Source organism: Populus euphratica, unplaced genomic scaffold (assembly GCF_000495115.2).
Source record: "Populus euphratica unplaced genomic scaffold, PopEup_1.0 scaffold86.1, whole genome shotgun sequence".
Classification (NCBI taxonomy): domain Eukaryota; kingdom Viridiplantae; phylum Streptophyta; class Magnoliopsida; order Malpighiales; family Salicaceae; genus Populus; species Populus euphratica.
The window spans coordinates 183103-198510 of NW_011499880.1; the positions used below are offsets into that span (position 1 = coordinate 183103).

The following is a 15408-nucleotide window of genomic DNA, read 5'->3' on the forward strand; positions in this document are numbered from 1 at the left end:
GTTTTTTTTATGAAACTAAAAACCTAGAAATTGATTATTACTTGTATTTTTTTAAGTAGCGGTTTATTTCTAAAAAAAGGCACATGAAAAGAAATTAAATAAATTATATTTCATTAATAAATATAAAAATATATTTTTAATTAAAATACAAAACTACCAATAACAAAAAAATATGATTTTATAAATCCTGAGAGATGTAATTCTACTAGTTAAATTCTGAATTTATTTTTTAAAAATTATTAGTTGGAGTTTTATAAATCTTAGTATTATTATTAATTTCAGGATCTATAAAATTAATTAAAATATATGCAAACATCTACGTTAATTAAAAAAAATTATGGCTACATTAACATTGACAAGTCTCTGATGGGCTCAGTGGATCTCAATTAGCGCAGTGGATACACTGAGGCTCTTTGCAATCACTTGCGAACTTTTGTCAACAAATGCCAAGTGGGCTTCTGTACCTGTTTGGTTTGAATTCCTCTTCAACAAAATGTGATCCACTGAACTAGCCAGTTCAGCCGGGATCGCTTGAAACTGGCCACCGACAACTGCCATCTATAATAACCTTTTTAAGTTGTTAAATAACTAGACATTGCTTCGATGAAGAAGTCAAATGTTGTCATATATAAATTAGTCCACGTCTTGGTGTAGTCGATTCTGTATATAAGATGAAATGTGAGTATAATTTAATTGAACATAATGGATATATATTCGGACTAATTTAAATGAGTAAATTTCTCTATATTTATTTTATTCAATAAATAATGTAGATAGACTACAACATGTGATCTCTAATTGCACTAACTAAATTGAATATTAAAAAATTGAATATTAAAAAATATATTTGATATTAAAATCAAATTTGATTTAACCAATCAAACTTAAATTTCCATCTCACTTTTTGTTTTAGTTTTTTAATTAAAATTTTGTGGGAATTGCCTTAATTTTACGCCTATCAATTTAAAAAATTAAAAAAAAATAAAGAAAAAAATAACATAAAAAACAAAGATAAAACGTATGAGTTTAAAGGTCATTTGAGCAACTACTCAAGGGTATTGACTTTTGTATTGTGAGCCAAATGCTGCCAACTCAGAAGTGACAGAACTTGCTGCATGTTTGATTGTTAGCATGTGTGGCCTGGGTTCATAGCTGCAGCACCGCCCAATCTCTCTCAATCAGAACGTATCAGGAAGAATCTATCTCACTCCATAGACTTCTTCTAGATAGGCAGGCATACGCAGGTTAGTTGTCTTAAGTGTTGCTCCCCTCATGACAAGACATGGCCGGTGCACCGGGATCATTAAACTTGAATACTTTTGCTCATCAACCATAACCAACATTCTCACATGACATTTGGTCTGTGCACCGCTTCAGCAAATTCTACACAGGGCCTTCCTTCTTGCAATTCCTTTCCCAGCAATTTTCTCACTGGAAAAGCACTCACTGCGTTGTGTATTTCAGGGGAAGGGATCTCAGAAGACATGCTTGTATTTTTCTAGAGCAGCGTATTCTACTTCCCTGCACGCATAACATGCCAGTTAAATTTATCTCCTCGAGCCTTCATGTTCTTGGTTTGTTAAATCATGTTTAACACGACACTAGCATGAGTTTTATAAGCAACAAAAACTTCACAATCAATCTCAGAGAGACCGCGAGAGAACTAGACAAAAACCACCGTGAGCTGACATCCTGTCAGAAGACACTTGGCAAAATCCCATTGACAGGCCACAAATCACCAGCCCTATATCAAACCTCCCTGCACCTTTCCCACTACTACTGCCACTTCTTTTTCTTCTTCTTCATCGTCGTCGTTATCATCGTCATCTAACAAGTTACTTTAAGAATGAATAGTAATTTCCCTAGCTCTAAATTTTTTTTCTAGTTAATTAAAAATTAAATTTCATTAATTGTTTTATTTATTTTATATTAAATTATTCTAATATCATAATCCAAGAATGATATTTAATGAGCTAATTCAAAATAAATTAAATTATTTTTTATATTAAATATTTTTAATTTTTTCATTTAATATTAAATCGGTAGGAAATTAAACTTCATAATCTGTTTTAATTTGTTTTTTATGTAGATATCTTGATCATAATTTGTTTTAATTTATTTTTTATGTAGATATCTTAATCTCATGATCATGATCATAATTATAATTTTTTGCATTTTTATCATGGTTAAATCATGTATTTTTTTTATTATTTCTTTTCTAAAAGGTTATCTCGATCTCATATCCTTCAATATTAAATTTGTTTTTTGCTGGATTGTTTCTGTCTCATAACTAGAGTTACGGATTTAGTAGGTTAATCTAGTTGACTTAGTTTTTTCTAATTAACTCAACTCTTTTTTATTGACTTTTTTTCCAGTTTCATCATTTAATATTGTATTTGATTGAAAATTAGATTTCATGAATTATTTCAGTTTAATTTTATAAAGTTATCATGATCTCGTGACCCTAAAATAATACTTAGCAGATTAACCCATATTGACTTAACTCATTTTTCTATTATTTTTTAATTAAATTTTTTATAAATTTTATCATTTAACATTGGGCCTGACAGGATCAAAATTTTATCATTTAACATTGGGCCTGACAAGATCGATTGAAAATTAAGTTTCATAATTTATTTTGATATGAGGTTATCTCAGTCTCATGACCAAAATCATGAATTTGAGAAGTTAATCCTGGTTAAATTATATTTTTTTTATAAAATTATTTTTATCTCATAACTCAGGTCATAGGTTTGACATATTAACTTGGGTTATTTTTTTAGTTTTGTTTTTTAATATTAGACTGATTAGAAATTGAATTCCATAATTTGTTTTGATTTTCTTTCCATGAGGTTATTTTGATCTTATGACCTAAATTGTGAATATGACAAGGTAACTCGAGTCTCTTTTTTAGGTTCTTTTCTAATTATTATTTTTAATCTCATTCTTCAACATTAGATTAATTAGAAATGAAACTTTATAATTTATTTTAATTTATTTTATATAGAGTTATTATATTCTCAAAAATCAGGTTATGAATTTAATATTTTAACATGGATGATCTAAGTCAATCCAATATATTATTATTTTAATATTAAAAAAATTATCATCTTAAAATTTTTTTAAGTCAAATTATATTTTATATTTTATAGGTTATCAATGTTGTTCTTGAATCAAAAAATTAACTAAATAACATCGGCTAAAATCTTATATAATTTTTTTTCGCTGAAAATCTCATTAGTAATATTTAAATATTTTTTTATATTTAAAAAAATTGACTCGGCATAGTCAATGATCTAATTTGCTATACAATTTGTAGCAGAATCAAGATTGGGTCATTTGCGTAGAAGGGTCCACCAAGCTCATCATGATCAAATATTCCAATGGCATAATCCCACATCCTTAGTTACTGACCACAGAGAAGGGATCCTATACGTGGCTGACCCACTGGCGCCACCCCTTTATTCCGAGCTCAATATAAATCCCCACCATCACCCCCTCTAGAACTCGGTATCTAGGCCTTGTCCAATATCCAATCAGTCCATTTTTCTTCATTTCCTAGCTGCCGACATCTCTATCTCTTAATTTCTTCCTTCAGGAAATCTTTATATTCAACTAAAAATCAGATCAGCCATGCTAGAAGGCAAGGCAGTCATTGGTGAGACTGACATGCTTCAAACCATGCAACAAGATGCCCTTGATCTTGCAGCCAAAGCCCTCGACTTCTTTGACGCCACCGACGCTACTGAAATAGCTCGTTTTATTAAGCAGGTGAGCTACAGGATGCATATGGAGCTTGCATGTTGTTTCTCTGTGTGTGCGCGCGCGCATGCAGGAATTTGTACCAAGAATATTTAAACATACAAGTTTTGCAAATAAAATGTGAAACTTGAATTTTCAGGCTTATTTAAGTGGGTTTTGTGCTTGTGTTTGATGCAGGAATTTGATAGGATGTATGGACCAGGGTGGCAATGCGTTGTGGGAAGAGATTTTGGTTCATTTGTAACCCACTGCTTTGGATGTTTCATATATTTTCAGGTTGGAAGCCTTTCAATCTTGCTCTTCAGGGGCTCTGCTAGTTATCCAGAACCTGAGAAAAATCAGTTTGAAACCTTAGAACCATTAGGGACCTTAGATACAATGAAAGCTTGACATTTCCTTTACTGTTCTGCTTTTCCGGTAACCCGCCTTGTGTGGTATAGAAAATGAAAGAGAATAAAACACAGGTTCTTCGCTATTAGCCTCTCTTGTCTTTGGTTCTTAATTACGTTGGCCTGCACAGGTTCTCTTTTGATCTTGATCAAGTTTACACAGAGAGTTGTAGCGATGATCAGAATCAGAATCATAATCTAAATGTAAAATGCAAGCTGAAAGAAAGTAATTCATTTTAGTATCTCTTGAAAATCAGGGATCACAATTATGAAAGGTAAAGAAGAAATCACATGGAAGATTTCTACCTGATTGGATAAATCAAGTAAAAAAGCAAGAATCATGCAGAGACAAACCAGTTTTGGCAATGGGACAAGAGGGAACTTTGTGGATGGATCATGGAATGGTTCTTATGACCACATTTTGATACAAGACAAAAGATGCGTTGATGAGGGTGTTTTTTTCTTTTAATCCTAATAATTACAACAAAATTTAAATAAAAAACAACAGCCATCCCCCCCCCCCCCCAGCCATATTTTCTTGTGGATGTGTTGGTTCTTTAGAAAAAAGGTCTTTCTAAAAGGTCTTCTTAGGCACCGTGATAAGAGCTCATCGCCACTGAAGTTTCCAGGGCCTAGCATACAGCAACTTTTGACACCATCACCGGGTCGCCCTCTCTTGTATCCTACAAGGGACTCAACGAGTTCGTAATTATTCAAGAATTTGCACCTGAAACCAAAAATAAAAACTCATCTTGTTGTTCCCGTTCAAGTAATCCTGTTGGCTGATATTTGATTATGCTTAGATTATGGTTATCAAACCTGACTCATAAATAACCCGTTTAAGAGACAAGATTTCAGGCAATATAGGTTCTTCCAGGCCAACCCAGAAAAAGAAAAAAAAATTATATTTGAGGATTTATTATTCAATATGAAATTTTTTTTAAACAATGTATTTAAATGTAGATTATAAAAAATAAAGAAATCTAGTATAGTTAACTCATATTAAAATATTAAGAAATAATTTATATAGATAATTATCACATTGAAAAGTTAAGAAATAATAATCTATGTGTATATATATATATTATATATAGTTATCTTATATCAAAAAGTTAAAGAAATAATTCATATAAAAATAGGTTATAAAAAAATATGAAATTAAGTATTTATAAAATAATTTTATATTTTTTGAGTTTATTGAAAAAATTAGGTCTCATTATATCATGTCATCTGGTTTCTGATTGATTGGACCAATTACAAACCTAAATTTTTATAATTTAAAACTCGATCAAGATTTTAAATCCTAGATTAAAGGTAAGTCCGGAGTTCATAATAATGGAATCAATGGATTAATATACAGGATTTTCACATCTAATCGTGGCAAGTGAATGCTAAAACGTTTATCAGATAATAAATTTAGACACACAAAATTGAGTTATGGCTCTGGATCATAAAAGCAACTTGCAATTTCTCCCTTTGTGAAAATGAGAGACTTTACACGGCCACAAAAGTTCTATCATTCTTATGTTGGAACAGTGACACCTGAAACAGATTCTCGAAACAAGTTGTAATTTGAGACCAGATGTGAAGCCCAAATATAATTGGACTGAATATGAATGTGGAATTTGACTTGGATCACAGTCCATTAAATGGAAGCTCAGCAGTCTTTTCCTTTCAATCTTCATGGGCTTGAAGCTCATTGTAAAAACCCAATTCAATTGGATAGCTCTTTATCTAATAGCTCATTGTAAAAACCCAATTCAATTGGACAGCTCTTCATCTAAGAGCATCTCCAATCCAAAATGCTATTTTGAAAAGCTAAATTGATAAAATAGCATTTTAAATAAATATAGCTTATCTTACCATATCTATTCCAATGGAAAAAAGCCATTTAAAGAGCCATTTATATTAGAGTGAAAAAAATAAGTGTTTTATTATTTTTTAATATTGTTTAATGCTATTTTTTTCCACATGTCTACATTTAATTGGTCTATTTTTTTAGTGGTCCCACTTTGTTGGTTTTGGCTCTTTAAAGAGATATGTAGAAATAGCATTTGTGGGAGAGAAGAGGCATTTTAACATTTTGTTTGGCTTCTCCATTGGAGTGTGTAAAACAAGCAAAAAAAAGCCAAAATATTAATTTTTTATTTTTAGCTATCCATTTGGCTTCTCCATTGGAGATGCTCTTATACAATGTGTATAAAGTTTGACATGCATTAATCACACGATGAACAGATTCAGGAACGTCCTCAAAAACCAGATTAAGATAAAGCACATCCTTCTTCGTTGCTGGAAAGAAGCAATGCCTTGAAAAGACAACATTCGAGTGGTTTGCAACTGAGGGTTCTTATGCCTCTTATCTTGAAGAACTTTCTTTATACCAACAGTGTCATGGTCTCTGAACATTTTGCCTTAAGCCAAAAATGTTAGAAGGCAAAATGGAAACATGAGTGCCCGGTGATAATCTGGAAAGGATGTTGCAATAATACACGATCAAGAACCATCAGGAAAACACTGTAGTCTAAAACAACATACCTAAGAAACAGAAAATATTGTACGAGGATGAAACATGTGATATGATGAGGGGCTCTGGGAAAATAACAATGGTAAACACTGATGTATAGAAAAACCATTACGGAATTCTCCTAATCAGGTATTTTCTTGCCAATCTTATTGAAATTTATTTTTTGGTGTTGCTGGCTTAATTTTCTTCGCAGGAGGAAGAGAGGTGTACTTTAAGCACAGAATGTTCTCCTGATAATACCCCAAAACGTAGAACTTTGGACACAGCTTGGTGCGTTCCAAATTTATGTTAAAAATAGAGGGGTTACTCGATTTAATTGCAAGATTACTGTAATGACACAGCTTGGTGGATTTTAGAAGTTCAAATACTGTTAAAAGAGTTATCTGCTAAAAAAATGCGGCTAATCACCATATAAACTGCAAGATAGCAACATCTATTCGTTTAATAAAAATCAATTTGATTGACGCAGGTGTCAAAACTGGATATCACATTGTCAACATGACCAATAATTTCCATGCTTGTTAGTTGAAATTGAAGCAAGGAAGAGAGACCACCAATTCGTATGTGCTCGAATAGCAAAGCCTGAGATAAAAGAGCACTTGTACGAAAGAAAGCCGCAGGCATGGTCAGTAGAAAAGGCATGATAACAAAATTTGCCTCTGAATCTGGTAATTTGCCTCTGAATCTGGTAAGCTTGAATGAAATTCCACGTTTCTATGTTAATGAGACTGCGTTGGCAATTTATGTACAAACAAAAACTGTCCTGCAATGCTTGTTTATCGAACGTAGACCCTCCAATCGCATTTGTTGGATGCTTCCCGTTGCCTGGGCTACTGATTTTTCCCTGCTAGATAGTTTGTTGAAAAATCAGATTGTATAAAACTATTGCATATAGTACCAAAAAAATAATAATCAAAAGAGAGCCACGAAAATGACACCCATCCAACAGAGACATCATCAAACCGATGTTGCATCGGTTCTTGTTTAAAGACATTCCATTCCCATTCAGAAAGAAAGACACTTACCGCTTGCGAAATAGAACTTAAGGACTAAAAGCTCTGCATGCAATTCCAATAAGAATTCCTCCCTGAGAAAGAAATTCCGTCAACAAATTCAAAGCATACGATTGGAATTTACAGCTGAATGAGTAAATTTTGATTTTCAATTGTTACCAAATTCATGAGCAGCTTAAGGTGCTGCCAACCTCAAGTGTTATTGGAATAAAAGGTCATGAGGGGTTAGAGGAGGAAAAGGAATAAAAGAATGATGTCCAGCACCATTCTCATACCTGCCAGTGACACTGGCAACTAACTTCGCAAGCTAAAATTGGACACTGGCACTACCTATGCAAGCAACAATTACCCCCTAATAATAAATTAAAAAATTTAATTAGATTGCAAGTTTTAAGAAACAATGAAAAACTCCACATCGTACACAATTATCAGTCCAAACCTAGCATACAATTCAGAACTTCGTATTCTTCCCTACTTGTGCTTGAAATCCAAGGACACCTTTAGAGGAGAGAGCATCAGACTGCTACCATGGAGTATAAGAAAAAAGGCTTTTACAAATAAATCAAGATGCTTTACATAACAGGGAAGCTCCCGTAAAATTCTCATTACCAGAATGTATTTCAGACCTCTTTTAATGGGTTGTCTAATATTGAACTTTTGTCCTCATAAATTGCTGAAGAACCTCATATGTCCGTAGACGCCTATGCAATTTTCAGGGGGGAAAAATCAAAGTTGAGGACAGAAAATTGATGATCAACAAATTGTACCTTTCGTCAAAGTAACACCGTTTTGTCACCCTTTTGTGGCACATTCAGTTTGGTCCCTCTGCTGCTGCAGTTTTGGCTCAAGGACATTTTTCCTGTCACATTCTCTTTCCCAGGGGCAACCATTTTGTTAAGCCTACTAACTCTTACCTTCTCCCTAGATTTTGCAGTACCAGGTAACGAGCGTTGCTTGTTTCCTCTGTGTTCGGCCAATGCTGTTACACGGAGGGTCTGCTTCTGAACCTGTGAATTCATGTATGAACAATTTCAACCTCGGAGGGTCTGCTTCTGAACCTGTGAATTTTAGAACAATTTCAACTTGTCCCGTCATTATGATGTCATGTATGAAAAATTCTACATAAAGTATCACTCATCTTGGCAATCTATTGCTGTGTTAAGATAGAATGTAATAAATTATTTTAGATAAAATTTGTCAAATATCCAAAAGTTTCTGTGCTTAGAAAAAAATTATGCAACCAACATATCTTGAATTTCTACAGATTCTAATTCTAACCTCTGATTTCAGAGCTTCTTGGGGAGCTGATTTTGAGACATTACTTATAGCTCCCTTTCTAGAATTAAAGACCTTCTCCTTCACTCGAACATCAGAAGTCTTGGACATGTTAGAATCTTTTGTTTTCTTCCTTGCTGCTTCAGTCATCCTTGCCACATTTCTGCTATCTGGAGTTTGTTCTTTCTTCCTCATCAATGTAAGTGTCGAGCTCTTGACATCATAACCATTGTTCAAAGACGATCCAACACTAGATTTGCTGGATGAAGACTTGCGATCTCTTAATTGTTTATCCACCCTTGATGCTTTTCTTGTAACAAAGCTTTTCCTAAGACCATTCCTCACAGCTGACAGAAGCCCACTTGTGTGATCAAATCCTCGACTTAATACTTCCATGTTCCCTTGCCGTGCTTGATGACCACTCCCAAATGTAACAGTACTTGTATTGCTATCACTTACCATAGCCATCCCAGAATTCGAACTACTTTCACTACCACCTTGACCAGATTTAGCTTTTAAATCAGTTTCCTTAGCAATTCCAGTGAAGCTCTTCCCAGAAACCGTACTTAATTTTGACCTAGAAGTTCCTTTAGAATTTGCAAAGCTTAGTTTGGGTTTTATTTCATCACTGGATTCTGAATTCACCCTTGAAGACTTATCATTTAACACCTTAACTGGATGCTTCTTAGTCATTGAGAGATCACATTCACCTCCTCCCCATTTCTTGCCTGCATAATGTTTTCCCCTTGATCTTGAGACAGAAGATGGAATATTCGGGGAAGATGATCCCTTAAACTCAAAATCTGAAGACATACTCCTCTCACTAGAATGAGCAAACGCAACTTTTAACTGGCGAGAAGTACACTGGTGGAACCTGTAATCATATTGCTTTAGTTGTTAATGAACATCACTATTGTAATTTAGATTTTCACAAACAAAAACCCACTGCTAAATATGGAAAAAAGAAATATAACTCAAAGGATAAAGATGCTTACGGATGGCTAGTATGAAACCACTTATCATCTCTGCAATGTGGAAAAAAGAAACGCATTGGTATCACAAATGCAGAATTTCTCTTACCGAATTCTGAAAAACCATGGAATTCTCATGGTAGTTCATAACATAGAGAGGAAGTGAGGAACTCACACATCTTGGTAGTTAAACTTTTCTTCTACAGTGAAATCCACCCACATTGGTGCTTCAATTTCTTCCTAAACGTTGATCAACAAGCATAACAAAATAAAAAAATGTGTACCAAACGAATGCATTAAAATCCATATAAATCATGAACTCCACCATTACCAAACAAACAGTCGCGGCTATTAAACAACGTGAAAATGAAAAGAAACTTGCATCAACTGAGCCTAAAATTCTGAAAAGAAATCCAATAGTTCTAATTCCGAACCATAAAATGCAAGATATTCCAATGGTGGAAAAACACTAAATAACTGTAATTGTTTGCACTAAATTATACTCAAATCAATTCAGCTGAGTCAGCTAAGTCCAAAATCAACATTATATATATGTTGTAACAAATTTTCCACATGAAATCTAAAAACCAATAAAAAAAATTTTTACTAGAAATCAAATTGAAAAAAAAATCCACTAAAAAATGAAAATAAAGTTCCAAGATTAAAAACATACAAGAAATAAAAGATCTGCTATATCATTATCAGAGATACGACCAAGATACCAAATTCAAGGGGCAAAAAAAATATCAAAATTTCAATCAAAACCTGTTAAAAATAGATAACCCCTAATCAACTACACACATAACCCTGCTAAATTATGTGATAAGATCAACAAACAAAAACAACCCATTTCATAATCCAAAAAAACTTAAGTACCCCTCCAAAGATGCACAAAAAAAACCAAGAATTCAAAGAGAAGAAAAGGACTCATAAACCCCATAAAAATCCCTTAGAAAATAGGAGGAGAGATTTACCAGAAATGCCCAGTGATCCTTGGCATTATTTACAAGAGCCATTTACGGATTCTTTTTAAGTGATGAGGAAGAGCTCTTCAAAGAAAAAATCACAGTGTTCGTGTTTCTTTATTGAATTCTTGAAAAGAACCCAAACTCTCCATTTCCAGTCTAATCGGCTTCTCTCTCTCCACTTTTTTGTTTTTTAACAAAATTCCCATTGTGGACAGCCTTAAAACGACTGTATATTTATTTTACGTGACAAGACAGGTGCTTTGATCTCTGTTTGAGTGAGTCATACACCGTTGGATTGGTGGACTAGTTGGGGTATACGAAAATTTTACGGTCGAGATCTGCAATGTGAGGAAGGTGGAAGGTAATCGTCTGGTTTTTACGGGGCAAGTAAATTCGACCGTTGGGAAATTTTGAAATATTGAAGTGGAGGGATAAAAGCTAGCCTCTCGCGGTGGTTTCTTTTGTAACATGAAGGACTAATCAGGAGACATTGATAGCATGCGAATTAGAAAGAATCTTCATGAGAGGATGCTTTGAACTTTTTGCAATACTGTTCTTCCTCCTTTCTCTAAAATGTTTTGTTCCCCTCCCTCTTCTATGATATATCACTATGTTAGATAAGGATTTGGGAGGATAGAAAGTTGGTTTTTAAGAATGAACAAAAATTAACAGAAAGAAAGTGATAAATTTGATAGTATTTTTTATTTTTTAAATTTGATAGTATTTTTTTAAATATTAAAAAGATAACTAAATCAGATTAACTTATCAAATTTATCATTCAAGTTATGAGACTTTGATAACTTAATATAAAAAAATTATTAAATTCAATTCTCGATCAATCTAATATTTAATGATAAAATTAAAAATAAAATTCAACTAAATAAATTAATTAATTAACTTGGATGAAATTAAAAGAAAATGAATATAAAAAACCACCTAAATCAACTGATCAACTTGTGACTCAAGTCATGAGATCGAGATAACATCATAGAATACAAACTAAAATAAATTATAATACTTAATTCTCAATCAACTTAATATTTAAGGATGAAATTTTAAAAAAATCAATTAAAAAACTTGAGTCAACCGACTTAACTCATGACTCAAGTTATAAGACCATGATAATCCCACAAAAATCAAATATATAAAATTTTAAATTTTAATTATCAATCAACCTAATTTTAAAGGTCTAAATGATAAAATAACAAAAAAATAACTTGAGTCAACACAGGTTAACTTAAAAAACATAGGTCAAAATATTGAAATAACTCTTTATAAAGTAAATTAAAAAACATTCTAAAGTGATATTAAAAGATGAAATTCAAAAAATAAAATAAAATAATGAATAAAAAAATAACTCGAGTCAAGATAGCTAACCTGTAAAAATTATAAGATTGAGATAACTCCATAAAAAATTAATCAAGAAAAAATATAAAGTTTAATTATCAATTATTTCAATGTTGATGGATAAAATTTAAAAAATTATTAAAAAATAAAAAAAAATTAACTTGAGTCAATATGGCTAACCTGCAAAACTTGTAACTTAAGTTATGAGACTGAGATAACTCTATAAAAAAAAATTAAAACAAATTATGAAGTTATATACCTAGTAAAACCAATATTCGAGGATGAAGTTAAAAAAATAAAAATAAAAAGTTAAAAAATTGTAAAAATCAAAGTGAAAAAGTGGCTGGCTTTTAATATTCATTACTATATTGAAAAGCCAAACTCTTTTAGTATATGTTAACTAAATTTATAGCTCATGTTATGTTAAATCAAAATTTTCTTTTTGAAATAAGAAAAAAGCATCAAGGCATTGTTAATTATTTTTATTAGTAAAGAAAAAATCAAAACTATAAGTGAATTGATCTAATGTGTTTCATTCAATTTAATGGGTAAAAATCATCTAAATGACCAATAAAAATATAATTTGATTCAAAATAAATACTCAAGATGAGATTTTATTATAAATATAGAGACGAAAACATATTAGATCGAATCGGATCAACATGGAATAACCTATTAATCTGCATGCTAGATTATGAAACTATAATAACCTCATAGAAAATAATTCAAAATAAATTATAAATTTTAATTTTCAATAAACCTAATATTAAATGATAAAATTTTAAAAAATTAATTAAAAAAGGACAAAAAATAATCGTGGTCAACCCGAATTAATTAGTTAAACTCATGATTTGAGTCATGAGATCAGGATAACCTAATAAAAAATAAATTAAATCAATCATGAAAATCAATTCCTAATTAATTCAGTATTGAAAGATAAAATTATAAAAAATATAAAAAAACATTTCGAGTCAACCCAGGTTCACTAGTAAATTTGTGACTCGATTCATAATGCAGTAATAACCTTATAAAAATCAAACCAAAACAAATCATAAAGTTTAATTTTTAATCAACTCAATGTTAATAGATAAATTTAAGGAAAAAAAATCGAATCAACCCTTCAAACTCATAATTTTAATTATAAAACTTGAATAACCTCATTAAAAAAAATAAAGTTCAAACTCCTATTAATCTAAATTAAAATAAGATTTGCTTAAATCAACTTTCACTAAATTAAAAAAAAATAAAAATGATATCATTTAAAATAAAAATTATGGATATGAATTGATATAATAACTTTTGAATGAACTTGAAACCCAGTAACCCGAGCTTTTAATTGGATCAAAATTCCAAACAGGTCATGGCGACTATGCGAACTAGGAATTGTAGTTGCAAATTTGTAAAAAGACTTTTCATGGCCAAAAAATAACAAAACTATCTGAAGTACATACAAGATAATATGAGGATAGAAGGAGATTAGTTCGAGATACTTCAAAATCCTTTGCAGCCTCCTCATTGGTTGATTTGAACCTCAAAGATCCCCACCACCACTTGTCTCTCTTGTATTCTTAACCACTCGTTCTTCTGATTCTCTTGCTTTCCTTCACATATAAGTTTAACACTTCCTTTCTACACCCTTCAAGACTATAATTTTCTACTCTTCAAGAGGCATCAATAAGTTCTAACCCAGGGAAAAACAGTAAGGATTGTCTGGAAGACAATGGCATCTCTTGCTAGCTCAAGCACCATTGCAAGACCAACCCCGTTTCTTGGCAAAAAGGGTTCAAATGCTAACCCTCTTAGAGATGTTGTCTCCATGGGAAATGGCAAATACATCATGGTAGGTTTAGCTCTCTCTTCTCTAGTTGTTTTCTTCTTTTATTTGGATGGGGGCTAATAATTTAAGTTCTTTTTGGATAGGGCAATGAGTTGTGGTATGGACCTGACAGAGTGAAGTACTTGGGACCTTTTTCAGCTCAGACTCCTTCATACCTGACTGGAGAATTCCCTGGTGACTATGGATGGGATACTGCTGGTTTATCAGCTGATCCTGAGGCCTTTGCTAAGAACAGAGCTCTTGAGGTAACCTTTTTGTAACAAAAATCATTACTAGTTTCTCTGTAATGAATAATAGCCTTGGAAAAATCATTCATGGAATGAAATTTGATATAAAATGTGACTTAAATATTACTCACCCAGTACAATCTGTGATATTGCGAAGCATTCATGGACATATTTTACGAATGCATAAAGGATTGATGGGCTGGTGGCTCCCCTAAACTGTAGCGCAATTTTTTAGGTCATCCATGGCAGATGGGCAATGCTAGGAGCACTAGGTTGCATCACCCCAGAAGTCCTTGAGAAATGGGTTAAGGTAGACTTCAAGGAACCAGTTTGGTTCAAAGCTGGAGCTCAAATCTTCTCAGAAGGTGGCTTGGACTACTTGGGCAACCCCAACCTTGTACATGCCCAAAGCATCCTTGCTGTCCTTGGATTCCAAGTTGTCCTCATGGGCCTTGTTGAGGGATTCCGCATCAATGGTCTCCCTGGAGTAGGAGAGGGCAATGACCTTTACCCTGGCGGCCAATACTTCGACCCTCTCGGCCTGGCAGATGATCCAACCACATTTGCCGAGCTCAAGGTGAAGGAAATCAAGAATGGCCGGTTAGCTATGTTCTCCATGTTTGGATTCTTTGTTCAGGCTATTGTTACTGGAAAAGGTCCCCTGGAGAACCTCTTGGACCACCTTGACAACCCAGTTGCCAACAACGCTTGGGTCTACGCCACCAAGTTTGTGCCCGGGTCATAAATTAACATTTACTTTCTCGGATTCGAATGGAAAGATCTTGCCAGGATTGTCGTGGTTACTGTATTTCTAGATTTGAAGATTTTGTGTCGTTGGGATCCAAAGTAAATTGTACAATCTGTTTCGTTGTGTGATCCGATGTAAATTGTTGTGTGAAAGGTTAATGTTTTCTTTACAAGATGCACCTACAGGCATGGCATCGGCGCCATACAAACCTTCCTGCTATGTCATTGTATCAAATATTCGGAGTGCTGACGAAAAAAACAGAAGCAAGAGCCATGATAAGTATTCAAAAGAATAAGAATAAACATGGGAAACAGTGTTTCTCATTGAGCGATTCAAGTAATGGAACT

At 32.7% G+C, this 15408-nt stretch overlaps 4 protein-coding genes across 9 annotated transcripts in view; 2 read left to right on the top strand and 2 right to left on the bottom strand.

Moving 5' to 3' along the window:
* Positions 1-558, bottom strand: part of LOC105129280 (uncharacterized) — a 1939-nt gene extending 1381 nt beyond the window's left edge. Inside the window, exon 1 of the mRNA XM_011031272.1 lies at positions 403-558. Coding sequence (XP_011029574.1) covers positions 403-558 — 156 coding nt within the window. The remainder of the gene's footprint in view (positions 1-402) is intronic.
* A 2937-nt stretch (positions 559-3495) lies between these two features.
* LOC105129149 (Dynein light chain type 1 family protein) lies at positions 3496-4662 on the top strand. The gene is made up of 2 exons (XM_011031093.1): positions 3496-3771; positions 3940-4662. The coding sequence occupies exons 1-2, from the start codon at positions 3634-3636 to the stop codon at positions 4150-4152; spliced, it is 351 nt and encodes a 116-aa protein (XP_011029395.1). The 5' UTR covers positions 3496-3633; the 3' UTR covers positions 4153-4662.
* A 2453-nt stretch (positions 4663-7115) lies between these two features.
* On the bottom strand, positions 7116-11112 carry LOC105129150 (uncharacterized). Of its 6 annotated transcripts, XR_843009.1 has the most exons (7): positions 10909-11111; positions 10110-10174; positions 9959-9988; positions 8967-9837; positions 8456-8695; positions 7701-7762; positions 7116-7519 (listed from the first exon to the last, which is right to left on the bottom strand). XR_843009.1 is itself a non-coding variant. In XM_011031097.1 (6 exons), exons 1-5 carry the CDS (start codon positions 10948-10950, stop codon positions 8462-8464), a joined length of 1242 nt encoding a protein of 413 aa, XP_011029399.1. In that variant the 5' UTR covers positions 10951-11112; the 3' UTR covers positions 7116-7519; positions 8456-8461. The 6 variants fall into 6 exon arrangements, 4 of the variants coding, with proteins under 4 accessions (XP_011029399.1, XP_011029398.1, XP_011029397.1 ...); XR_843010.1 differs by having other exon boundaries at positions 7116-7522; positions 7701-8695; XM_011031097.1 differs by lacking the exon at positions 7701-7762 and having other exon boundaries at positions 10909-11112.
* A 2764-nt stretch (positions 11113-13876) lies between these two features.
* On the top strand, positions 13877-15265 carry LOC105129151 (chlorophyll a-b binding protein 13, chloroplastic-like). The gene is made up of 3 exons (XM_011031098.1): positions 13877-14089; positions 14170-14331; positions 14549-15265. The coding sequence occupies exons 1-3, from the start codon at positions 13970-13972 to the stop codon at positions 15056-15058; spliced, it is 792 nt and encodes a 263-aa protein (XP_011029400.1). The 5' UTR covers positions 13877-13969; the 3' UTR covers positions 15059-15265.
* The last annotated feature ends 143 nt before the right edge of the window (positions 15266-15408 follow it).